General features: G+C 35.3%; 1 protein-coding gene across 4 annotated transcripts in view; it reads right to left on the bottom strand.

The window, feature by feature from the left end:
* Positions 1-26,499, bottom strand: part of PIK3C3 (phosphatidylinositol 3-kinase catalytic subunit type 3) — a 158,447-nt gene that overhangs the window by 110,721 nt on the left and 21,227 nt on the right. For all 4 annotated transcript variants that reach the window (XM_036885051.2, XM_036885053.2, XM_036885052.2 and 1 more), the window contains exon 4: positions 17,276-17,405. In XM_036885051.2, coding sequence (XP_036740946.1) covers positions 17,276-17,405 — 130 coding nt within the window. The remainder of the gene's footprint in view (positions 1-17,275; positions 17,406-26,499) is intronic.

The following is a 26,499-nucleotide window of genomic DNA, read 5'->3' as shown; positions in this document are numbered from 1 at the left end:
GTTGGAACTAGACATCCACATGTAAAAAAAAAAAAATGCATCTAAACACAGACCTTATGATTTTCACAAAAATTAACTCAAAATGGATAAGAGATCTAAATTTAAAACACAAAACTATAACACTCCTAGAAGATGAGGAGAAAACCCAGAAGATCTTGGGTATGAAGACCACATTTTAGATGCAACATCAAAGGTACAATCCATATTAATCACTGATAAGCTGGACTTCATTAAAATTAAAAACTTATGCTGTGTGAAAGATGCTGTCAGAAGAATGAGAAAACAAGCCACAGACTGGGAGAAGATATGCAAAAGACAAACCTGTTGTCGAAAATATACAAAGAACTCTTAATCTTCAACAGTAAGAAAATAAGCAACCTGATTTTAAAAATGGACCAGACATCTCAACAGACAACTCTCCAAAGATACACAGATAGCAAATAAACATATGAATATGCTCCACATGGCATGCCATCAGGGAAATGAAAACTAAAACACTGAGATGCCACTAAACACTTATTAGAATGGGCAAAATTTGGAACACTGACAATACCAAATGCAGGTGAGGATGTGGAGCAACAGGAACTCTCGTTCATTACTCATGGAGATGCAAAATGGAATGGCCTCTTTGGAAGACAGCATGGCAGTTTCTTACAAAACTAAACTACTCTTACTAATGATCCAGGAATTGGCACTCATTATTATTTACAAAGATAAATGTCCTTTGGGTAAATATGTCCACATAGAAGTCTGCACAAGAATGCTTATAGCAGTTTTACTGTGGAAGCAACTAAAATGTCCTTTATTAGGTGAATGGATAAATGTGATACATTGAGACAATGGAATATTATTCAGCACTAAAAAGAAAAGAACTATCAATCCATGAAAAGACCTGAGGAATACTAAGTATAATTTACTAAGTGAAAGAAGCTTAGAAAAGTCTACATACTGTATGCTTCTGAATATATGACATTTAACTGGTTTCCCAGGGCTAGGGGCGAAGAAGGTATAAATCAGTGGAGCAAAGAGGGCAGTGAAACTACATATGATACTATAATGATGGATAAATGTCATTATACGTTTGTCCAAGCCTGTAAAATATATAACACTAAGAGCGAACTCTGAAGTAAACTATGGACTTTGGGTGATAATGGTACATCAACGTAGGCTCATCAGTTTAACAAATGTACCAATCTGGTGGGGAGTGTTGCTAAAGAGCGAGATTCTGCATGTGTGAGAGCAGAAGGTACATGGCAAATCTTTGTACTTTTCTCTTAATATTACTGCGAACTTAAAACTTCTCCACAAAAATAAAATCTAAAAACCTTAAAAAAGAAAAAAAAAGAATGGTAATGTCACATTCACATTTGATACATTCCTATACATAAAAGAAATACACAATCATCATTCAAGAAATGGACCTGGCAAGAAACAAATCATTATTTTTTAAGAGAAAAACAATTCAAAAAAAATTTTTAAAGTACACATTCTGCTATCTAAATACACTAAAAAATAACAAAGTCTTTCCTGAAAGTCTCCATGTTCTACATTTCTTGTACCTTTGATTATCACATAGGGAATTATAGTAAGAATAGTTCCTCAAATGGGACATAAACCACTTTTTCTATTTTCTTCTCATCTTTCAATCTAAAAAGTACTATAAAAAAATAAGGCAGCTACATACAGTAAGGCATTTCTCTGAGGCCTATAATTTAGTACTCTAAGATTTAACCATGCAAGTGCCTTAATTTTAAGAAACAGTGATAAAAGAATTAGCAGTAATAAAATAATTAGCAATAATAAAGGAATTTTTAGAGTTGCATTTCTAGCATTCCATTTTCAAACTGTCATTTTGGAACTCACATCTACAAAATGAAAGTATTAACTTCTATTCCTACCCCAAAATTCAAATAAGACAATGGATGCAAAATATGACAGCAGTAATATTTCATGTAGTCTTTAAAGAATTATATTCTAATTTTGCAACATGTTCCAAATTGATTTTTTAAATTAATGAAAATATAAAGGGCCATATTATACCTCTTTTATGAGCAAAGTAACAGTAAAAATCATTAACAAGAGTGTATTTACTTCCTAAACATTGATGGCAAGATGAAAAGAAAAACAACATTAATTTACATACCAAATTTTTGGCATTTGTTTTACTTAACTACACTATGAAGGAGAGACAGTTCTGACCCCAAATTGTAGATGACTATCAACTATTACAACTAAGTGGCAGGACAAGGATTTAAAACCTAAACTCTACATGACTCTAAAGTCCTACATCATACTCCTTCCACCAGTCTTTGCTATCCCCTTTATTGATGAAATTGTTAAGTTCAACTAATTTCTGTAATGTATCAAATGCTATTTTCATATTTATGATACAGTAGTTGATTCCCACTAGTTTTCTCCGAGGAAAGAACTGGCAATAGCAAATTAAGTTTAGATGTGGAAGAAACTTTTTTCCCTTACTAAATCATCAGAAAAATTAGAAATTTTCTAAAGTCATGTTCACTAGATCCAGACTTTATGATTGCTGCTATGTATTTCCTATAAGGCATATTCCTAGCTTCCCTGTTTGAATACTAAAGATGACCATTCTCAACCTTACAGACGGCTATCAAAGAATGAATGTATGGTTGGGATGGTAGTACTATAAATTGGTAAAGACACTTTGGATAACAAATTTAAATTATCCTAGATACAGCCACATTCGTGTATCATTATTTGCAATACAGAAAATTTAAACACAAAAGAATGTAAATGTCCACTAATAATGGTAGCTGTTAAGTGTACTATATATAGTACACACACACTATGAAATACTACAATCAAAAACAAGGGAAAATACATATACCCTGGTAGGGAAAGATCATTTTAATACCATTGAAAGCAAATGCAACTGCAAAATAAAAAGTACCTCATCCATGCTATGAATGTTTGTTTAAATGTCTATCTCCTGTACCAGACTCTTGAAATTGAGAGCAGAATCTCTAGATAGTTCTCTGCTTTAATTAGTTTTACAATTTCTGTAGAACTGGAAAAGTCACCACTCAGAATGTCCCCCAGCCACTTGTGCTATTTATCTATTACTATGTAACAAAGCATCCCAAAACTCAGTGCCTTAAAATGACATTTATTATTTCTCATGATTCCTGGAGAAGTCAAGATGTTACCTTCTTGAGTGCCATCTGGATTTTTTTTTTTTTTCTGTTAGCCTAATTGTCTCTCAGGGTCTCTTTCTCATTTGGTGGCTGGAGCTGGAATGTCCAAGACAGCCTCACTCCCATTTCTAACACCTTTGTGGGAAAGAGTAGGCTCAGCTGGAAGCCAGGATCGTGGGTCCTCTTTCTACTCAGCTGGAAGCCAGGATCGTGGGTCCTCTTTCCACATGTAATCTTGGTGCTGCTTTCTCTGTAGCTGGTCTTTCAACATCACTCCAGCAGGGTACCTGGACTTCTTACATGGTGGCTCAATGTTTCCCAAAGTGCAAACACAGAAGCTACCAAGCTGTCTTAAGATTTAGGCCTGAAAACAGGCACAGCATCACTTCAGCTGCATTGCATTTATTAAAATGAGCAACAGGGGTAGGGCAGACCCAATGTGGAAGGGTGTGAGCATCAAGAGACATTATCATCGAGGGTTAGCTTTGGAGTCTAACTAGTATAGCGCTTATTGGAAAGTTCAAGCATGGAACATAGTTGATTCCTCAAGTGCAAAAGAGCAGGAGGACAGATCTGGAGACGGCAGTCAGCTCTTGGCTATACTTCAGGCAGCAGGGAAAGTCTAGAATTAGCTATCATGATTCCTAATGATTAGCCCCTGCTCCCCCTCTCCAAAATAAACTTGTAGAACTCTCCAAGTGACATGCTACACTAGCCACCCTTTCCAGTACAAACTATAAAGCCTATTATTTTTAAGATTCAATGAAGATGAAAATCTCTAAAATTTTGTAAAATGTTATAAAGCTACAAGGCACTGTGTAAACTGAAAGCAGCTATTATAATTAGACCATAACCTATGTCACCTCATCACTTTTAAGTGCTAATAACAATACAGAAAATACTTGGGTGGTTCTCACCAGTCCAAAGCAGCTTCTACTTATCTTTAATCAGGGATCTTCTATAGATACAGACCAAACACAAGTTTCAACAACTATGTTTCATTTTGGATCTGAAATGTCAGTGACCTAGATCTTTCAAAAAAGAAAATCTGCATTCTGTTAAACAGCAGGGTAAAACTAGTACAATCTGTTTCTAATTGCTTGTGAAGAAATAAGTCTCACTAGGGTGCCCATCCTAGGAAGGAGATAGGTCACGAAATCAGTGGAAGTGTCATTCTCTCTTTTTAAGGAGCACAGGTTTATACAGAATTCTCAAGAAGTAATTTAGGGCTTCGAAGAGAAATAATGACATAATTATTGAGCTTATCTTCTCCAAGAATTAAACAGCAAGGGGTTTTAAAAGCTATTTAAATAAAATATCTGTAAAAACCAAATAACACGCCCAGGAAACTGCTTGGAGTACTAATCATTTATTATCAGATTTAATGGGAGGACAGAAATATGTGCTTGAGGAAGATGTCTCAGATTAGTAGGTGTCCAATACAAGCACGAAGGACAGAAGTAAAAGTAGACTAAGAACTGTATATAGACTATGAACAGAAGAGAAAATAAATGTCAAACTAGATAATGAAACTGGGAACAGACTTCTTTGATCACCACAACTCACAATTCAATGTATATTTATATTAATGAATATAATATAAATGGACACAAATGTCCATTCAATGTTAACGAAAGGCCTTTTAATATAGAAGGATGAAAGAATAGAAATCAAATGTTTGTTATCTTTGGAAATCTGCTCAAAAGCTCTGGGGAGTTGTTGAGGGGCAAGGGAGAGGGAGTGACATTCAAAAAGAAGCTGGAGAAAAGAGTGATTCATGCCCTTGGTAACTTTCCCCTAGTATTTATATACTATTATATAACATACATATACTTGATTGCTATTGTAAGTTAGAAACCTCAATCAGGTCCTTTACTCTGGGGATAAGCATAGAATGTTGAACAAAAAGAAGCAAGTTTCCTGCCCTTACAGAAATTAAAGATAGGAAGGGGTGAGCCATTCATATGATAAAGATCTATGTGCATAAACAGAAATTGAAAAAGTAATGTGAAAGGAATGAACAGGGAGGGTGCTGTGACAAGTAAATAACGTAAAGGTCTTGATAAGGCCTTTCAGGCAGGTAACATTTAAGCAGACTTGAAGGATAAGGAATCAGCCAAACACACAGATGAAATCTCCCAGGCAGAGGAAAAGGCTTGTTTGTCAGCACGTCAATGAGCTTGATGTGCCCAGGCATTAGAGAAAGAGCAGAATGATAGTCCTCAGTAAATACGTAACTAAACAAATCAAGTTCTCTTCAAGATAGAGGGTACGAAGATCTATACGTACAAAAGATGCTTACTGGGAATCAGCTTTCTTGAGGCTCATCATAATATAGATTTTTCCTCTCCAGGAGACACTACACTTAAAGCCCAAAGAGAGAAAGGAAAGAGTGGAAGGACTGAAAAACAATGTTTACGTATTTCAAGTCAGCTTAGGAATTTGTAGGGAGGTAAATGGGGAGGAAAACACAGACTCATTCAAATGGAAACTGGAGAAACATGATTTCTGCTTTAAGAATTTTCCCTAGCCAGTTTCTCCCACATTCATATACACACTTTATCTTCACAAAAGACAACAATCAACATGTATTTATCAAACAAATAGTAGATATATTGCCCAAGTTCACAGGTGCTATGAAAGATGGGTTAGTTCTGTTTGTTTAATAAGAGATGGTATATTTGCTTAAGAAGTTTAAGATCTAGCTCTGAAAACACGATGAACATGTAAGACAGAATATAACTGATAAAATGAAAGAAATCAAAGATGTATACCAAACTTTGATCCTGATTTTAGGTATGCCCATACTCCTTATGACTATGTCTGATAATTTGGAAATCAAATAAATCATCTAAAAACAACCTAAAGAATAATCTTCACTTTTTATTTTCAAGCTAATTAGCCAATTGAAAAATTAAAGAGGATAATGTCTTTACAACAGCACAGAACTACAAACAGTTTAAATATCCAACTATGGAGGGCTGCTGAAATTAATTATGGCATATCCACACTATGCAAAACCCTACAGCCTTTACAAATCATGTTGAGGAAGTATCTTAAATGACCTGGAACAATTCTCAGACACCCTTAAGTGTAAAAGTAGGATACAATTAAACACACATGGTAAGATTCCAACTTAAAAAATACATATTCATTCATGCATAGCATATTTATTTATTTACTGAAAGCATATCAACCAAAATATTAATTATTTCTAGGCACAGAGGGGATTTTTATGGTTTTTATCACTTTGGCAATCTCCTGCCACTGTACAAAACTGATTATTTTTTGTTATTAATGGTAATAAAGTTATTTTTAAAATAATTGTGGGGAAACCTCTGTTAAGAAAATCCACTGAAGATTAGTATTTAGCAAGATAATGCTAAATAAAGTTATTTTACTTCATGATAAAAACTCAGAAAACAAAGACCTATCTGATTAATTTAACTTGACCATCTGAAATGAAAACCACATTATTAACATAGTTGTTCTCTCTCAAATTATTTCTTCCAAAGATCTTTCAGCTAGGTGCAAATAAAGAGCCATATATATTAAAGGTTCTTATCATTTTAAAAACATGTTTAATAAAAACTCCCATATATAGAAAGTTATAGGATTTAGGTATCAAACTTCACTAATGTCAAGAAAGTTTGATTACAAGATAAATGGATTTTTCAAAAAAAGGAGCTGTACAATAGCTGATACTTGGGCCAGATACACATATGCTTCCTTAAGGCACCTAAGAGGAAAAAAAAAAGTACATTTTTCCCTTGTTTTCTCTACCATTTGACAAATAAACAAACAATAAAGCCAGTCTGCTCTGTTACAAGTCAGAAAACTTTCAGAATCACAGAGCCTATGTGAATGTTCAAAATTTCTCTCTTGACACATTTATTAGACAATAAAAGTGCTGGTACTAGTATACAGATGATTACTTTTTTCCAGCATGATTATACAGGGCTATGTTTATTCAACTAACTCATATCTTGTTCCTTTAAATACCCTAACTTAAAAGCCATAATGTAACAACCTTCAACTCTACCACTTCTCTCAGCCTAGACTAGAACTGAGATAAATCAGTTAATCCTTGTTGAACAGAATACCATTATCAGTCAGTTAATCTATTTGCACAATGCCCTATGGTTCACTCATAGATTTCTATTATTACAAAGTATAAAATATTCAGCAAACATTAAGACAATGAGTCCTGTGTGTAGTAAGTCAAGTACAAGTTTGAAAAAGACACAAATAAATGGACTTCTATCCCATGCTCATACACAGGAAGAATACTGTCTAAATGGCAATCCTGCCCAAAGCAATTTACAGATTCAGTGCAATCCCTATCAAAATACCAATAGCTAGAATAAAATTTATATGGAACCACAGAAGATTCTGAATAGCCAAAGCAATCAGGATGAAGAACAAGTCAGGGTATCATGCTCCCTGACTTTAAGCTGCACTATAAAGCTACAGTAATTAAAACAGTATGGTACTGGCACAAGAACAGACATAGGTAAATGGAACAGAATAGAGATTTAAACCCATGCATATATGACCAATTAATATATGATAGAGGAGCCAGGAATATAAAATGGGGAAAAGACAGTATCTTCAATAAATGGTGTTGGGAAAACTGCACAGCTATATGCAAGAGAATGAAACGGGATTACTCTCTAATCCCACACACAAAGTAAACTCAAAATGAATTAGACACTCAAACTTAAGACATGAAACCATAAAACTCTTGGAAGAAAACATAAGCAAAAATCTCTTGAATATAAGAATGAGTAATTTTTTTCTGGATATGTCTCCCTGGGCAAGGAAAACAAAAGCAAAAATAAAAAAGTGAGATTACATCAAACTAAAAACCTCTGATTAGCACTGGAAACCATCAACAAAACAAAAAAACAACCTATGGTGTGGGAGAATATATTTATCAACAATAAATCCCAATACTAACACCCAAAATATACAAAGAACTCATAGACTCAACACCAAACAAATAACCTGATTAAAAAATGGGCAGAGGACCTGAAAATTTTTCCAAAGAAGACAAAACAGATTGCCAACAGACACATAAAAAAGATGCTCCACATCACTAATCATACAGAAGCAACCTAAGTGTCCATCAGTAGATGAATGGATAAAGAAGTGGTACATATGCACAATGGAATATTATGCATCCATAAAAAGAAAGAAATCCTGCCATTTGTGACATGGATAGACCTATAGGATATTATGCTAAGTGGAATAAGTCAGGCAAAAAAAGTAAAATAAGCCAGGCAAATACCATATGATTTCACTTAAAAGTAGAATCTAAAAACAAAACAAAACAGCAATAGACTCATAGACACTGAGTAGTGACTGGTCATTATGAGAGGGGAGGAGTTGGGGTGGGTGGGTGAACTACATGAAGGTGATAAAGAGGCACAAAATCTCAATCTTAATACAAATTAGTCACAGGGATGAAAGTACAGAATGGAAAATGTAGTCAATAATTCTGAACATCAGTTGGGGTGAGCATCTAATAATGTAGACAACTGTCAAACCACTATGTTGTATACTTGAAACCAATATAATATTGTATATCAACTATCTTCAAAAAACTAAAAAATCAAAAATAAATTACACATAAAAAATCAAACACAAGCTATGCAGTAACTATAATTGAAGACAAAATGTAACTGTATATAAGAATTCACTTGAAGTACTAAGATTAAAAGAGTGTGTGTGTGTGTGTGTGTGTGTGTGTGTGTGTGTGTGTGTATAAGATCTTGCCTATGCATCTAATTCTTAGAAAGCATAGAACTTTTCTTCTATCTTCCTGACTATTGAAGCCTTAGCCTTAAATATTCATCGAACTTTACATGTAAGTCTTAGGAAGAGTAGTATTTGCCTCATAAAAGCCAAGTTCTGCATGTCTTCTTTCATTCAGTTAAACACAATGATTAATCTGTCTTAAAAGCATGTTGCTTTCTATTTTTCTGGAGGAAACTATAGTTGTAAGGACAGAAAATAGATTTACAGAACATAAATCAATATTCTTTTAGGGCTCAATCTTACACTGGCAAAACTAATTTAGTCTACTTGCTACCACTCATTTCAAGACAAATCTAAAGTTCTGACAGTCTTGGACAACAGTAAGCAAAATAAAGTGAGTGGTAAAAAATATTCTACAGGGTATCATTAGGAATAAATTTGTAAGAGATTCCCAAACCCTTCTTTTATGACAGAAAAGAATGGTAACATATAATCAAATCAAATAAGCCATGTTCATAGAAATTACACATATTTTTTATATAAAAACCTATAACTGAGAGGTACTTTTGATGCAATAGTGCCACTGAACAAGTTTCAAAGTCTTGAATAATTTCAGCAACTGTCATCATAATTTTGCTTTTTATTATTGTCATTTATAAAACATCTAAGGAAAGAAATATAATGGGACTCTTCTGTCCAACACAAATTTTATAGCCAGGATTCTGTTTATTTCATTTTAAAGTAACAAATTTCTCCGTTAACACTTTTGACCAGTGTTCTCCTTCCTCTAAAATGTAGACATTTAAAAACAGAAGTATTTTTTGTGTTGTTTCTTGTCATTAAAGTACATTATTACAGACAAAATACATAAATACTCATTTTTTTAAGAACACAAAATTATTTCTTCTGTACTCATTACTATGGTCAAGTTTCAATTGCTTTTTTTTTATTGTGGATAACATGTAAAAGTAAAAAATGTACAAATAGACAAAACCCTGTATTCATTTTATATGTACATTTACTTAGATTTAGATTACATGTAGCACATTTAGGTTCCTGAATTGCCATACTTAGTCTAATATTGTATAGCATATACTGTTCACATCATAACTAACAGCAGTTCACAAGTAAATTGATTGGAAGGTAGAAAACTGAAAATTATCAAGCTACCTCAGCTATAACCTAAATCATTTTCACTACAGAAAAAGGATACTTTCTTTATGTGAAGGCACCTAATCAACTACAGGTATTACGGGAATACCAACTTCCCAAGAAAAGCCCTAAATAAAATCACTTCAAAGTATCTCTAGGATCTTACTGTTATAATCTGAAAAAAGTAAGTCATTATTAGGGGAAAAGATCATTAATAGATTCTACTAATTTATTCCATTAAACTAGTTTTACCCAGAATGTCAGTTTATTCATGAACATTATTTCACATAGCTGCTTCAAGGCAGAAATGTATTCAGAAACCAAGAAAAGTCTTAATCAACTTGTTATAAGATGAACAAAATGGTCTCTGAAATTGTTTCCTTTTCAGAATAGCTTTAAAAAATAATAATAATAATATCATTATTATGATTCCTATAATTAAGAGAGAGAATGGAGTCCAACTGGCCACATTTTATCAATGAAAAATATCCACAAACGCAGAACTAACTGGTTCTAATAAGCCACTGTAAAAGCTATACACATCAGGGGTTCTGATAGCCAGTCTTTCTACCAAGTTATAAGGTAACTCATTACTAAAGCTTCCATCAGCTTTCACAGTTCTATCATTTTAAAAGCATAAAATAAATAAATGCCTTCATTTTTCAAAACACCTCCTTGGCTAATTCTGTGTTCAAATACCACTATATGAGCACAGGTTTAAAAAGCCACACAAATTATCAATTAGACCATCTATTCTAGAATTTGTAGCAAGTCACTGTTTACTTAAGATACTGGGCACCCTCTTTTGTGCCATACCCGAGGACCTGCAGGTACATACATGTTTCATACTCCCTTTGCCTCTTCTCCTGTTTTCAATTCTCATCTTCTTGGTATGGACATTTTCTCCACACAAACAATTTCTTGACAATCCTTAAACCTTATACATGCCACAGATACTTATCTTTGGAAAGACATTTACATAAAGAATTTAAAGACCTGATTTCAGGTCCTGGCTTTACCCTTTAGGAAACATGAGACCTTAAATAAATAATCCACTTAACTTGTCTCAGCTTCCATCTCTTTGCTGAGTTTAAAAACAATGTACATTTCATGAACTTAAAGACACTGTGTTAAAAGTCTAACCATTATACTATACTTCACAGAATCAAATGAAAGCAAGTAAGACAACAGCAGCTAACACTTATTGCTTAGTATTGCTGGACAATATGCTAAATCCTTTAAATATTGTATCTCACTTATATTTAGTGTTCACAATAAATCAAAAAAGCAGATTTAACTATTATTCCTATTTTACAAAAGAGGATTTCATGGCTTATTAGAAGTTAAGTAAACTAATCCAAGATCACAACCAAACAAGTAGAGTATAAATGAAACATAGACTCCAAAGCTATGATTTTAATCACTTTTCCATTTTAGTTCTCAATTTGTGCTAAAGGATTTTATAGATATTAAAACACTATACACCCAAAGTGATTATCATTATAGTTATTACTATTAATAATGGCACTAAATGACAGAAAAAGGATGCTTTCTTTATGTGAAGAAATAGTAATACACTTTTTTTGTCTCCAACATTCAGAAGCATGCTTTTGACACAGTAGGCAATGGTGGCAGAGCTAGAGGACTTGTCCACATTACTTAAAATAAAAATTCTCAGTGAACTTCTCTAATTCATAACAAGTACCTATTCAATACAATGCATTTAATGCAAAGTATTTTCTTTCAAGGGCAAATGCTTCAGCAGTTCAAATAGTACTATAAAGATTTAAAATAAATATCCTCAATCCCACATCACAAAATTATTGTGACCAAAAAATTTCTAGTTACCCTAATCTGAATTTTAAAAGATTATTTCATGGTCATAAAAATTTATCAATGATTATTCAGAAGATAATACTCAAGTAATCCTGGCAACTAAGAAGACAACCCCCAAATGACAGCAGTATCTCACAAAACTTCTAGCTTCTACAAGCTATGTCCTTCAGATTGGCTCCTTCATGGCTCCCTAAGAAATCAATAATCTCCTGAAGATTAATTTAATTTCCATGATGCCTTGAAAAATGATGCCTTTGTATCAGACACAAGCAATATGTTACGAGAAAAAAAATAACATGGTTATTAACCTATTATAAATTAGTAAATTGGTCCTCTAGACCACTGCATCCACTAAAACTTTCAGCAATAATAGAAGTATCAGAGTAGGTAGATAGCTGGATAGAAGCAGGGAAAGGAGGAGGGACCTCAGCTGGATCCTTGCTTGCAGTCTATACTTTCTATGTTGTTCCCAAGGACTGTGGAGTGAGGATATAGATAATAGGCCAGATAAAACCTCCCAGTTCCAACACGGAGGAGAAACTGACCTAAACATCATTTCAAACTCCATTAACGTAGTAAAAATCATGCCCCTCTGTCATCAGTGTAATAAAATCATGCCTTCCTGAGCCATGACAGTTCAAGGAAAGCCAAATATAGCCAAAAATCCCTCCACCCTATGTGAGGGTGGAGCAAACCCAAACACCCCACCTGTCCCCTTTGATACCTAATCCCACTTAGTGAATATTCATCCCCCTATAGATAAAAAGGCTCCCTACTGAGCCCTGGAGGCAATCCACCCTGGGTCTGCCCATGCCCAGCTCTCAGGCATGTATACTTTTTGCCTTACTTTACACTCTCATTTTCCAAGTAAACTTTTAAAGTTCAACCACTTTTGTGTCTGTTCTTGAATTCTTTCTAGCAAAAAGACCAAGGACCCATCTCCAGTAACAGAAACATTCCATACCTGCACTGTCCAATAGGTAACCCCGCTAGCAGTATGTGGCTACTGAACACTTGAAATGTGATTACAATAACTGAGCAACTGGATATTTTAATTTTACTTAACTTAAACTTAAATTGCCACTTGTGACTTATGGCTATTAAACAGTATAGTTCTACCTTATATGTAACTTTTTGAATGGATTGGCATGAACCTATTCTCAAGATACTAATTATTCCTGGATGAACTTTAAAAATCCAGTCCTTAATGGAACCCTGACCCAGGGTGACCCCATGCAGCCAACCTGAGGGTCAGACCGAAACACCACACATCTTACCACAACTTCACTGTAGCAATGCTCACCTATGTGCTCCACTCAACATTCCCCAACCTATCTGTATCACACAGAACAGAAAGCATTTTCCATCTAGTTGCTACTTTCTCTTTGCCTCCTCTTAATCAAATTGACAGAAACTAAAGCACATTCCAAAGGCATCAAGCAGAGCTGCTAAAATGAAAAGGAGACAGTGGAGAAGCATGCTTTTGCACTAACCTTTCACGTCTAAAGACATGGATTCAAATATAAATCAAACAGTAAAGCTTAGTAGTCACATCCAAAACCCCAGGTGGATATGCATCCTAGTCATAAAACTCTTAAAATATGACAAGCTGAAAAATGAAGCAGATGGAAACAATAGGCAAATTTGCTCAAATAAGGCACACAATTAACAGACTGGGCCATGGACAATTCAAGTGTAATAAATGCCCCAGAAGTCTGGACTTTGATTATTTTCACAAATAAATTCAAACAGAAAAGCATTAGTAGAAGTTAATTAGGGAAACTTAGAAATGAGAAAGAAGCTAACAAAGAGGATGGGGAAAAACTGTATTTTAATACATTCATTTCTTCCTATGCCCTACTAGGAAATCCAAGTTATAAAGAAGTAAGAACTGAAGACCATGCAGTTTTGTTTCCCTTCCTCTCACACATTTTTCCTTAAAGAAAAACTAGGCATGTTCACAAAATGATGTGAAATCATTAGAATGGTTAATTCCACTAAAATTCTTCTGGAAGGATTTGACTTTAAAGAAAAATGTTAAACCTAGAAAAATTAGGCTTTTAAACTTCAGTTATTCGTATTGCAATTATACGTCAACTTTCATAGCTAAGCAGTAAGACAGAATATTTAGTCCAGCTTGAGTTTGAGGTTCTTTGCTTAATAATTATCTAACACACAAGCCATTTAAATACTTCATCTTCATTTCACAGTCCTCTTGTCCCATTATCCCCAGTAGGCCAAGACTGAAGCAACCCTAGAACTAAACAAACTTTCTTCCACTGCAGTTTGAAAATTGTCACTACGCTATTTATTTTGGCTCATGAGTACAACACATGGTAACTATGTTTTGCTATTATTAAGATTTATGTACACCTTTTTACTCTTTGAGCCAATTGCCTTCTCTTCAATTAGAGACAATTATAGTAAATTCAGTGGATGGAAATCAAAGTGCAACAAGAAATGAACCATTCAGTTCTAACCACTTAAATCTCATCCATTTGAACACTTTTATTTTCTTAAAATGAAATATAAGTATTACATATAAAATGTCTGCTCCTTTTATATGAAAGTGGAAACATAACCATACACATTCTTTACCAGTTTTTAAAAGTATATTGTATCAAAGACAATTTCAAACTGTTTTGAGGAAGAGAATGACGATCTAACTGAACAAACTTTTCAATGTGGATCCCGAAAAATGAGAGGTGGAGGAGGGAGAGAGGGAAGAAGGGAGAAAGATACCTACTGTGACACAATTTTAAAAATAAAACAAATATCAAGTATTCTAAATATTAAGTTCAGAACATGACAGGTATCAAAGTATACTGTCTGACAGGTTTAGAAGACCACAACAAATACCAATGTATAGTTTCTCTGGTATAAGGCAAGGGAAATGGACTCAGGAAGCCAGAAAATTTAAGTAAAAAAGCAGGCACTAATAAAACAACAGAAGCAACAAAAAATCTAGATCTATCCACATCATGCTCATTAGGCAGCTCCTGAATTATGCTTTACTCTATACATATACATTGCAGAAGAAAAGGAATGACATGAACACAGAACATTCACAACTGCAAATGGCTGACCAATTGCTTATTCTCTAGTAATGTACTAACTATAAAATCCAGATAGATAAATAATCCTAATCATTTGCTATTTCAGTACTTTAAGAATCACAGTATGTGACAGCTACAGAGGACCTCAGAAATTATCTATTCTGGACTTCTGATTTTATAGGCTCAGAAATTATTTTCCTTGAGGCAGTAGGATGGCTAAATCTGACTCATACAGTGCTCTTCCCAATGTAAAATGCTTCCAAATACCCAACCTTCCAATTTAATAAAAACTAAAACTTTAAAAAACACATTCTTCTTCAATAGCAGCATGGGTCTAACAGGTTCTGAAACCTCAAATTGCACAGCCAACTGCTATTTACAGAAGAATAAAACACATTGGCCCAAAGTGCCAAGAAATAGAAAAGAACTTCCTTCAAAGTTGGAGCAGTCTCTTCAACAAAGCTTTAAAGATGATGGATTTTTCCCCTTATGTATAGTAATTACTGGTTTTAATGGTTTCTGTTTAGTCTCTGAGGAACATGAGTTAACCCGAATGCAAGCTGTCACAGCCTAGCAAGCTCTTAAGTCTCTACCCAGAAGTAAAAAGTACAGTTCTATTAGGGATAAAGAACTTTGAAAAGAGCTCAACTCCAATTAACATCAGAAAGAATGTATGATGCTTATTCTCATTAATTTTTATTTCCATTTCAAAGATTTAGATACCAGTGCATAAAGACTTGAAAAATGTTAACCATTCTAGGCAATACATTACAGCATATAAATTTTAACAACCACTCCTGGAAAATGTAGCACCCAACTTACCATACTCCCCCAATATAAAGAATTTATTTAAACTGTTGATGATTGATACCAATTAACAAAAATGTTAAGGAAGCTTTTTTCTAACATCTCACTTAGCTCTGCATATGCTTACTCATCATTTTCTGCAGTTACAAATGTGCACTGATAACCTAAAAAGTAAACATGAACCCCCACAACTCTCTGAGGTATTATTCTTCCAACCATAAAAAAGATGATTATTAAGTCAAGTCTTTTTCTCTTCCCATAAAATTCAAAAAATAAAAATGGGAAATTTATAAGGTGCTACATTAAAAAGCCAAAAGTCCAGTTTAAACAAAGTCCAAAGCTGCATATGCTGCTGTTTAAAAATGTTCAGTCACTTGTTAGAAAAATTATTTCTGAACTTTTCATCAAAAATAATTAGGGAAAAAATTAGGAACATACAAACAGAAGCCTAATTCACTGAACAGAGAATCAAAGTGGATGGATTTAGCAACCATACAACTTTATATTCCTTGACTCTGCCCATTCCACCTCAAATTTAGAATTTCATCCATAACATGAATCTTAACGCTGTTCTAAAAGAAAAAAAAAATTAAGAGCTTTTGCTTCTTCAGTACATGCTACATTCCTCCTGCATTTGAGATTTAACCTTTTTTGACTCACAGGCTATAAATGAGCAGATTCTGGTAAAACTTCTATTTAACTCTTCAAGGTTTATAAAAGTCAGAAAGCGTAAGATTAAAGTTCATCATTAAGATAAACTTTTAAAGAAAATATAGACATGTGAAAAGCTGAAGAATTTTCCTATCTTTAAACAGTATGTATTATAGTCCTTTGTGAACAGATATTCACAAAAAATGTGACATCGTGATTTTAAGCACAGAATTGAGCTGTTTGTATTTCTAAATGAAAACATTTCATCAAAACAATTTTGAAAGAAAAACGTATTAACTCAAATCTGCTTACAAAAGGAGGGTAGGGGTTGAGAGAGGCTAATTTAGATAAGCTAATAATTATCTTGACTAACAAACAACATAACAATTTCTAACATGTAACACTTGCATCTCAATACTACGTCACCAAAAAAGGTAGGTGGTCATCTTGAAAGTATCACCAAAAGCTCCATATTTTCAAAATCTGACAGAATGATAGACACAAACAGTCATTATATGATTCCGTTTATAAGAAATGCCCACAGTAGGAAAATCTACGGAGACAGAAAGTACATTAGCAGTTGCCAGGGGCTGGAGAGAGGAGGAATTGGGAAATGATTGTTAATGAGTACATGGTTACATTTTTGATGAAAATATTCTAAACAAGTGGTGATGATTGTACAACTCTGGGAAATACTGAAAACGGAAGAACTGTACACATTCCAAGGGTATATCTCAATAAAACTGTTATTTAAAAATAATCTGACAGAATTCATAATGTCAATTTATGCTGTAACAGACATCATTCAGAGCTTTCCACCTGTTCCAATAGTTTCTTTTTTACCTTGGCAAGGCGACTCATCTGATCTTCTGAGAGAGTACTACTTGTTCTGCCAGGAGTTTTTGTGGGTTCTGATCCATCTGCTTCTACATTAGGCCAGACTTTCAAGTCATGCATCCCTTGGCGAAACATGCTATGTGAAAAGAAAATGTTCAGGGTAGATGTAAATTAATGCAGTTCATTATAGGAAATTTTATATTTCTAAACAGAGAGAATTCTGCACTAGGAAAATGCATGTCTCTCTTGCCAAGCTTTAAGTCTTCAGTGGGTTGTAAAGCAATTAACCAAACAACTAAAATCCATGTAACACTGTTTTTCACACGCTATTCTTCTTCCTCCAAGCAGTAGAACTATTACAGATTCTAAAGGTAGAAGGGAAGGAGAGAAGGATCAGTAATAGACCATATACACTTCATCACTTCAGTGAAGATCTTACAATAGAAACCAAATTCCTACCCAATGAAAGAATGTCACAGTCAGAATGTCTGAAACCAAAACCTAAACATATAACTGTCCAGTTTAAGTGACAATTCAGTAGTAGACTAGAGTCAAACTGCTGGGGTTTGAATCCAGCTGTCTCATCTATTACCAATGTGACCTTGGTAAATTAGTTAACTTCTCTGTACCTCATTTCCCTCATCTATACAATGGGATCACAGAGTACTGTATCTCATAAGGTTTATTAGAAAAATTTAATCAGTACAAATATAAAGTACTTACAATAGTGCCTGCCACTAACAAATATTCAATAAATGGTAGCTATTTTTATCCTTCTCACTACATAAAGGTTGATTTTTTTCTGTATTATTTTCTGTAAGAGATGTCTAAAAGGAAATACAATTGTGTATTCATGTAAGAAAAAATTCCCACGTATACAAATCAGAAATTTAACATATAGTCAGAATTCAGTGTGAGTTTGGTGATCCTTCAGATAATATGACCTTTGTTTGTTATGTTTCCTTCAAAAAGCTATCAAAATCTAGAGTGAAGGCTGAACAAACTTGATGTAGCTCTAGACAATTATGTTTTTTAAATATGTACTGTCAAGCTTCTGAGTTTGTTTTGTGGGTGTTAGAGACAGTCTTTCATTTGTGTTTTCTCTTTCTTAACTGTTTTTAATGAGGTCTTTCAAACAATATTAAGTCTACTCAAATAGCATCCTTCCAAAGTTGTAAGAGTTAAGCTATCAACTGCAATGGTAAGAATAGGACTGGAAGTACATGCAAGTGAGTAAGCAAGTCCAAAGCATTTGGCACATTCTCACAATTAAAAATAAAAAAATAAAAAACAAGGTACAGTTGGATATTTTTTTTCTACCTTTAGAAACATTGAACTTAACTGTTGAAGGTCTATATCAGTTATTTTAAACCACTGTCATGTTCTGACTTATGGAAAATGTCTTCACAGATTTTCCTGAGATAATAAGGAGGAATTTACTGAACATTAAATAATAATGCCATCTTAAACATTTAGATTGGGAACTACAGAGAATAGCCATAAGACCTCATAAATGGGTAATATCCAGCAACCATACCTGCAAAAGCTTACCTTATAAGACCAATACAAAATGCACAAAATAAAAGATGGTTGTGAACAACCAAAATTATCTCTATTTATTCATCGTGTTAAAGACAAAAAAAAAGTTACATTACAAAAAACTCATAATGGAGTTTTAGACAAGCCTTTTATGAAGTTAATTTTTTCTGCCTTTCAATTGAGATATAGATTCAACATCAAGCAGACCGGCTTAGCCTCTAAAAAACTGCATACAGTGAGATAGTAACAGCACTTTAAATGAATATCCTGAAATGTACCTTCAGGAATAGCAGAAGACCTCTCTTCCTTCTTTCTACCTCCCTATCCCCACATGAATACTCTGACTGGCTGAACTTAACTAAATCAAAAATAAGTGGCAGCAAGTCAGTTTACAAAATGATTTAGGTGCCCTGGGACAGATCTGGAGAAGAGATTTAAAGATAGGGAATGTGTGAAGTGACTCAAATGATCAAGTGAACATATTACTTTCTTTTGACACTAATGGAACCTTTAGTAGAGCCTCCAGGTGGCAAGGCAGAAGATGTTCAGAGCATCATGTCCACTTGGGAAATTAAGCCAAACACACAAAACAGGAGAAAGGGCACAGCAGGATCTCCTTCAGACTCCCACAGAGGCCCCGGCAGCAGCTGCTGTTGCTGCTGTAGCTCCCAGTGCCAAGCCACTACAGCAGCAACTGCCCTGACTTAGGAATTCACATTTGGAAAAAACATCTGCAAGAGAAATCTGCAGCTTACCTCTGGTTCTTTGCCAATTCAACCTAATGATCAATCATTCTTTAGCTTCTTAGACTCTCACAAGCTAGACTTTCAAAATGAAGACTGTTAGTTAGTCTAGCCATAGCTGAACAGATCAGCCGTTCAATTATTAATGACACTATTCTCCAAGAAGCACTGCTTCACACTGACTCAAGTATGCAGCACAGACATGGGAGGCCAGTCGGAGTTGGTAGTCAGTCACATGATTTCCCAATGCTGTAACTAACAGACTCTCCAAGTCCACACCAGGACTAAGTCCACACCAGGACTGTTTAGGGAACAACTGGTGTCATTTCATTGCTTAAGAAACATCTGAGGAAGCAATGTCTAAAGCACCATTTCCTTAAGTCGTAAGAACTGTAGCAGCACATGAAATGATTTTCAAGGGATAGGTGGAAGAAATACACACAGGCTTCCTGCTGAGGCCACCCAGAAGACTCATGCTGCTTTCTCTCCCCAGTTGCAGACAAGCAGCTGTGACCCAGCAGCACAAGTGCATGTTTGCACTCTGCTATAGCACCTGGGACATCCTGAATAGTTTATTCTCCTGTAATCCAAAGCTGCACAGGAAGCCCAGATCACCCCAGGGAATGCCTGGGCATGTCTCCACTGCAACCCAGTTCACCCTAAGGAAAGGTCCCAGGACACAAAGAGAAAAAGAGTAATTTTAACTTCATAGGGTTTCTCAGAATTCCTTTTTTCTAAGGTTAAGGTCAGGATAAGCTTCAACCTAGAGGGAACAGGAGTAGGATTTACCTTTTTTTACAGTCCCTCCCAACTGTTCAAAGTATCCACAGACCTCTGTTATAATCTAATATTATCATTTGGCTAACTGTCCTACAACCATATAGGAGTTGGACTAGTTAATAAAAAAAATTTTAATATAAAACCTTATCTTTGCCTCAAATTAAGTAACAGTGAACTGAATATCCCCTTATATCTGACTAGGTACAAAGGGAATTATTCTAACTAAAGAAGGACTTTTTTTTTTGCAGGTATTATATGCATATTTTGCAAGTCAAATAGATTTAGTATCATTTGCATTCCGTTTGGGTTTTCTCCTTCATTTTTTTCCAAAATTTAATAACAGTTATTTGCACTGTATTTTTATCATTACCACCAATGTTAAATAATACTCATTCTCCATGTACATCAGGGATAATTAAGTTTTTGCTTTTCACTAAACAGAATTTTTTAAAAAAGCAAGCTGAGAGGAGCCAAGATGGCGGAGTGAGTAGGGCAGCAGAAATCTCCTCCCAAAACCATATATATTTTTGAAAATACAACAGATACAACTCTTCCTAAAAGAGAGACCAGAAGATACAGCACAACAGCCAGGCTACATCTACACCTGCGAGAACCCAGCACATCATGAAGGGGGTAAGATACAAGCCACGGCCCAGCGGGACCCAAGCGCGCCCCCCACCCCAGCTCCCCAGCGGGAGGACAGGAGTCGGAGCGGGGAGGGAGAGGGAGCCCAGGACTGCTAAATAACCAGCCCTACTCATCTGCACGGGGAGCACAGACATACGGTGTGTGGTGCGCTGGATACTAGGGAAACGGAACAGTAAAACCTGTGAGTGGGTCCCCAGAGCCGGCACCCATGGGACAAAAGAAAAGCGAGTGCTTTTTGAAAGTCTTAAAGGGACAGGGTCCTCACAGATGGATGGAAGTTTCCCGGCACAATCAACCCAGCAGCTGGGAATCCCAGGGAACTCCAGGCGCCCTAACAACCTGGGCAGCAGCTCAGCTCTGAGGCCCCTCACAGTGTTAAACAGTCTCGTTCCAACTCCAGCATGAGCCCACCATAGCAGAGCAGCAGACTGAGACTGGCCGCAGCCACAGCAGCCACGCAGAGCTGCCTCCGCAGCTGCCTGGGCCAGACTAAGAGGCCCCGTTGGCACGCAGCTGCCCAGCTTAAGCCGCTAGGGGTCGTCGTTCTCGCAGGAGAGGAAGGTGACAGGCAAGCAAGAAGGGAATTTGTTCTCCCAGCCGACACAAACACCAACTGCCTACGACTACCTCTATTGCCACGAAAAGAAAGAAGAATTTGATACAGACAAGAATATCCCAGACATCTCCTGAGAGGGAACCTGGGGAGATAGAGTTAACCAATCTTCCTGAAAAAGAATTCAAAATAAAGGTCATAACCATGCTGATGGAGTTGCAGAGAAAAATGCAAGAGCTAACGGATTAAGTTGGGAGGGAGAATACAGGAATAAAACAATCTCTGGAAGGACTTAAAAGTAGAATGTATGAGGTGCAAGATGCTGTTAATGGAATAGAAATCAGAGAACAGGAACACAGAGAAGTTGACGCAGAGAGAGATAAAAGGATTTCCAGGAATAAAAGAATATTAAGAGAACTGTGTGACCAATCCAAACAGAACACCATCCACATTACAGAGGTACCAGAAGAAGAAGAGAGAGAAAAAGGGACAGAAAGTGTATTTGAAGTAATAATTGCTGAAAACTTCCCCAAACTGGGGGAGGAAATAGTTGCTCAGACCACGGAAGCACACAGAACTCCCAACATAAGGGACCCAAGGAGGACAACACCAAGACACATAATAATTAAAATGGCAAACATCAAGGACAAGGACAGAGTATTACAGGCAGCCAGAGAGAGAAAAAAGGTCACCTACAAAGGAAAACCATCAGGCTATCATCAGACTTCTCAACAGAAACCTTACAGGCCAGAAGAGAATGGCATGATATATTTAATGCAATGAAACAGAAGGGCCTTGAACCAAGAATACTGTATCCAGCATGATTATCGTTTAAATATGGAGGGATTAAACAATTCCAAGACAAGCAAAAATTGAGGGAATTTGCCTCCCACAAACCACCTCTACAGGGTATTTTAGAGTGACTGCTCTAGATGGAAGCACTCCCAAGACAAAACAGATGTCACCAGAGAAAATAAAATCACAGCAAAGATGGAAGACCAACCAAATACTAATTAAAGCCAAAAAATAAAATCAATTACCCACAAAAGCAAAGGAAACACAAAAGAGTACAATAAAACACCTGAAATATAGAGAATGGAGGAGGAGGAATAAGAAGGGAGAGAAATAAAGAATCATCACACTGTGTTTATAATAACCCAATAAGCAAGTTAAGTTGGACAGTAAGATACTAAAGAAGCTAACCTTGAACCTGGCAATAAGTACATATCATTCAATAATCACTCTACATGTAAATGGACTGAATGCACCAATCAAAAGACACAGAGAAATAGAATGGATAAAAAAGCAAGACCCATCTATATGCTGCTTACAAGAGACTCACCTCAAACCCAAAGACATGCACAGACTAAGAGTCAAGAGATGGAAAAAGATATTTCATGCAAACAACGGGGAGAAAAAAGCAGGTGTTGCAGTAGTACTATCTGACAAAATAGACTTCAAAACAAAGAAAGTAACAAGAGATAAAGAAGGACATTACATAATGATAAAGGGGTCAGTCCAATAAGAGAATATAACCATTATAAACATGTATGCACCCAATTCAGGAGCACCAACATGTTATACAAATACTAACAGAATTAAGGGATGAAATAGAATGCAATGCATTTATTGTAGGAGACTTCAACACACCACTCACTCGAAAGGACAGATTCACCAGACAGAAAATAAGTAAGGACACAGAGGCACTGAACAACACACTAGAATACATGGACCTAATAGACATCTATAGAACTCTACACCCAAAAGCAACAGGATACACATTCTTCTCAAGTGCACATGGAACATTCTCCAGAATAGACCACATACTAGGCCACAAAAAGAGCCTCAGTAAATTCCAAAAGATTGAAATCCTACCAACCAGCTTTTCAGACCACAAAGGTATAAATCTAGAAATAAATTGTACAAAGAAAGCAAAAAGGCTCGCAAACACATGGAGGCTTAACAGTATGCTCCTAAATAATCAATGGATCAATGACCAAATTAAAATAGAGATCAAGCAATATATGGAAACAAATGACAACAGCAGCTCAAAGCTCCAACTTCTGTGGGACGCAGCGAAAGCAGTCTTCAGAGGAAAGTGTATAGCAATCCAGGCATATTTAAAGAAGGAATAACAATCCCAAATGAATAGTCTAATGTCACAATTATCGAAATTGGAAAAAGAAGAAAAGATGCCTAAAGTCAGCAGAAGGAGGGACATAATAAAGATCAGAGTAGAAATAAAATTAAGAATAAAAGAATAGAAAAATATCAATGAAACCAAGCGCTGGTTCTTTGAGAAAATAAACAAAATAGATAAGCCTCTAGCCAAACTTATTTTTTTTTTTTTTGTAGATAATTATTTTTTATTGAAGGGTTGTTGAAACACAGTATTACATTACATTAGTTTCAGGTGTACAACACAGTAATTCAACATTTATATACATGATAATTCTAGGTACCAGCTTTCACCATACCAAGCTGTTACAATATTTTGACTATATTCCTTATGCTATACATTATATCCTGGTTACTTATTTATTTTACAATTGGAAGTGTGTACTTTTTTTTTTTTTGTGTGAGGGCATCTCTCATATTTATTAATCAAATGGTTGTTAACAACAATAAAATTCTGTATAGGGGAGTCAATGCTCAATGCACAATCATTAATCCACCCCAAGCCTAATTTTCGTCAGTCTCCAATCTTCTGAAGCATAATGAACAAGTTCTTACATGGAGAACAAATTCTTACATAGTGAATAAGTTACATGGTGAACAGTACAAGGGCAGTCATCACAGAAACTTTCAGTTTTGCTCATGCATTATGAACTATAAACAGTTCAAATATGAATACTCATTTGATTTTTATACTTGATTTATATGTGGATACCACATTTCTCTCTTTATTATTATTTTTAATAAAATGCTGAAATGGTAGGTAGATACAAGAAAAAAGGTAGAAAACATAGTTTAGTGTTGTAAGAGAGCAAATGTAGATGATCAGGTGTGTGCCTGTAGACTATGTGTTAATCCAAGCTAGACAAGTCTAGCCAAACTTATTAAGAGAAAAAGAGAATCAATACATATTAACAGAATCAGAAATGAGAAAGGAAAAATCACAACGGACCCCACAGAAATACAAAGAATTATTAGAGAATACTATGAAAACCTATATGCTAACAAGCTGGAAAACCTAGAAGAAATGGACAACTTCCTAGAAAAATACAACCTTCCAAGACTGACCCAGGAAGAAACAGAAAATCTAAATAGACCAATTACCAGCAACAAAATTGAAGCAATAATCAAAAAACTACCCAAGAACAAAACCCCCGGCCAGATGGATTTACCTCGGAATTTTATCAGACATACAGAGAAGACATAATACCCATTCTCCTTAAAGTTTTCCAAAAAATAGAAGAGGAGGGAATACTCCCAAACTCATTCTATGAAGCCAGCATCTCCCTAATACCAAAACCAGGCAAAGACCCCACCAAAAAAGAAAATTACAGACCAATATCCCTGATGAACGTAGATGCAAAAATACTCAACAAAATATTAGCAAACCGAATTCAAAAATACATCAAAAGGATCATACACCATGACCAAGTGGGATTCATTCCAGGGATGCAAGGATGGTACAACATTCGAAAGTCCATCAACATCATCCACCACATCAACAAAAAGAAAGACAAAAACCACATGATCATCTCAATAGATGCTGAAAAAGCATTTGACAAAGTTCAACATCCATTCATGTTAAAAACTCTCAGCAAAATGGGAATAGAGGGCAAGTACCTCAACATAATAAAGGCCATCTATGATAAACCCACAGCCAACATTATATTGAACAGCGAGAAGCTGAAAGCATTTCCTCTGAGATCGGGAACTAGACAGGGATGCCCACTCTCTCCACTGTTATTTAACATAGTACTGGAGGTCCTAGCCACGGCAATCAGACAAAATAAAGAAATACAAGGAATCCAGATTGGTAAAGAAGAAGACAAACTGTTACTATGTGCAGATGACATGATATTGTACATAAAAAACCCTATAGACTCTACTCCAAAACTACTAGAACTAATATCTGAATTCAGCAAAGTTGCAGGATACAAAATTAATACACAGAAATCTGTGGCTTTCCTATACACTAACAATGAACTAATAGAAAGAGAAATCAGGAAAACAATTCCATTCACAATTGCATCAAAAAGAATAAAATACCTAGGAATAAACCTAACCAAGGAAGTGAAAGACCTATACCCTGAAAACTATAAGACACTCTTAAGAGAAATTAAAGAGGACATTAACAAATGGAAACTCATCCCATGCTCTTGGCTAGGAAGAATTAATATTGTCAAAACGGCCATCCTGCCCAAAGCAATATACAGATTCAATGCAATTCTTATCAAATTACCAACAGCATTCTTCAATGAACTGGAACAAATATTTCAAAAATTCATATGGAATCACCAAAGACCCTGAATAGCCAAAGCAATCCTGAGAAAGAAGAATAAAGTGGGGGTGGTCCCACTCCCCAACTTCAAGCTCCACTACAAAGCCACAGTAATCAAGACAATTTGGTACTGGCACAAGAACAGACCCACAGACCAGTGAAACAGAATAGAGACTCCAGACATTAATCCAAACATATATGGTCAATTAATATACAATAAAGAAGCCATGGACATACAATAGGGAAATGACAGCCTCTTCAACAGTTGATGTTGGCAAAACTGGACAGCTACATGTAAGAGAATGAAACTGGATCATTGTCTAACCCCATACACAAAAGTAAATTCAAAATGGATCAAAGACCTAAAAATTAAGTCATGATACCATAAAACTCTTAGAAAAAAACATAGAGAAAAATCTCTTGGACATAAACACGAGCAACTTATTCATGAACATATCACCCCAGGCAAGGAAACAAAAGCAAAAATGAACAACTGGGCCTATATCAAGCTGAA

This window comes from Manis pentadactyla, chromosome 6, assembly GCF_030020395.1.
Source record: "Manis pentadactyla isolate mManPen7 chromosome 6, mManPen7.hap1, whole genome shotgun sequence".
NCBI classification, from domain to species: Eukaryota; Metazoa; Chordata; class Mammalia; order Pholidota; family Manidae; genus Manis; species Manis pentadactyla.
The sequence above is the reverse complement of the archived record's forward strand: the minus strand, read 5'-3'. Positions and strand labels throughout refer to the sequence as shown.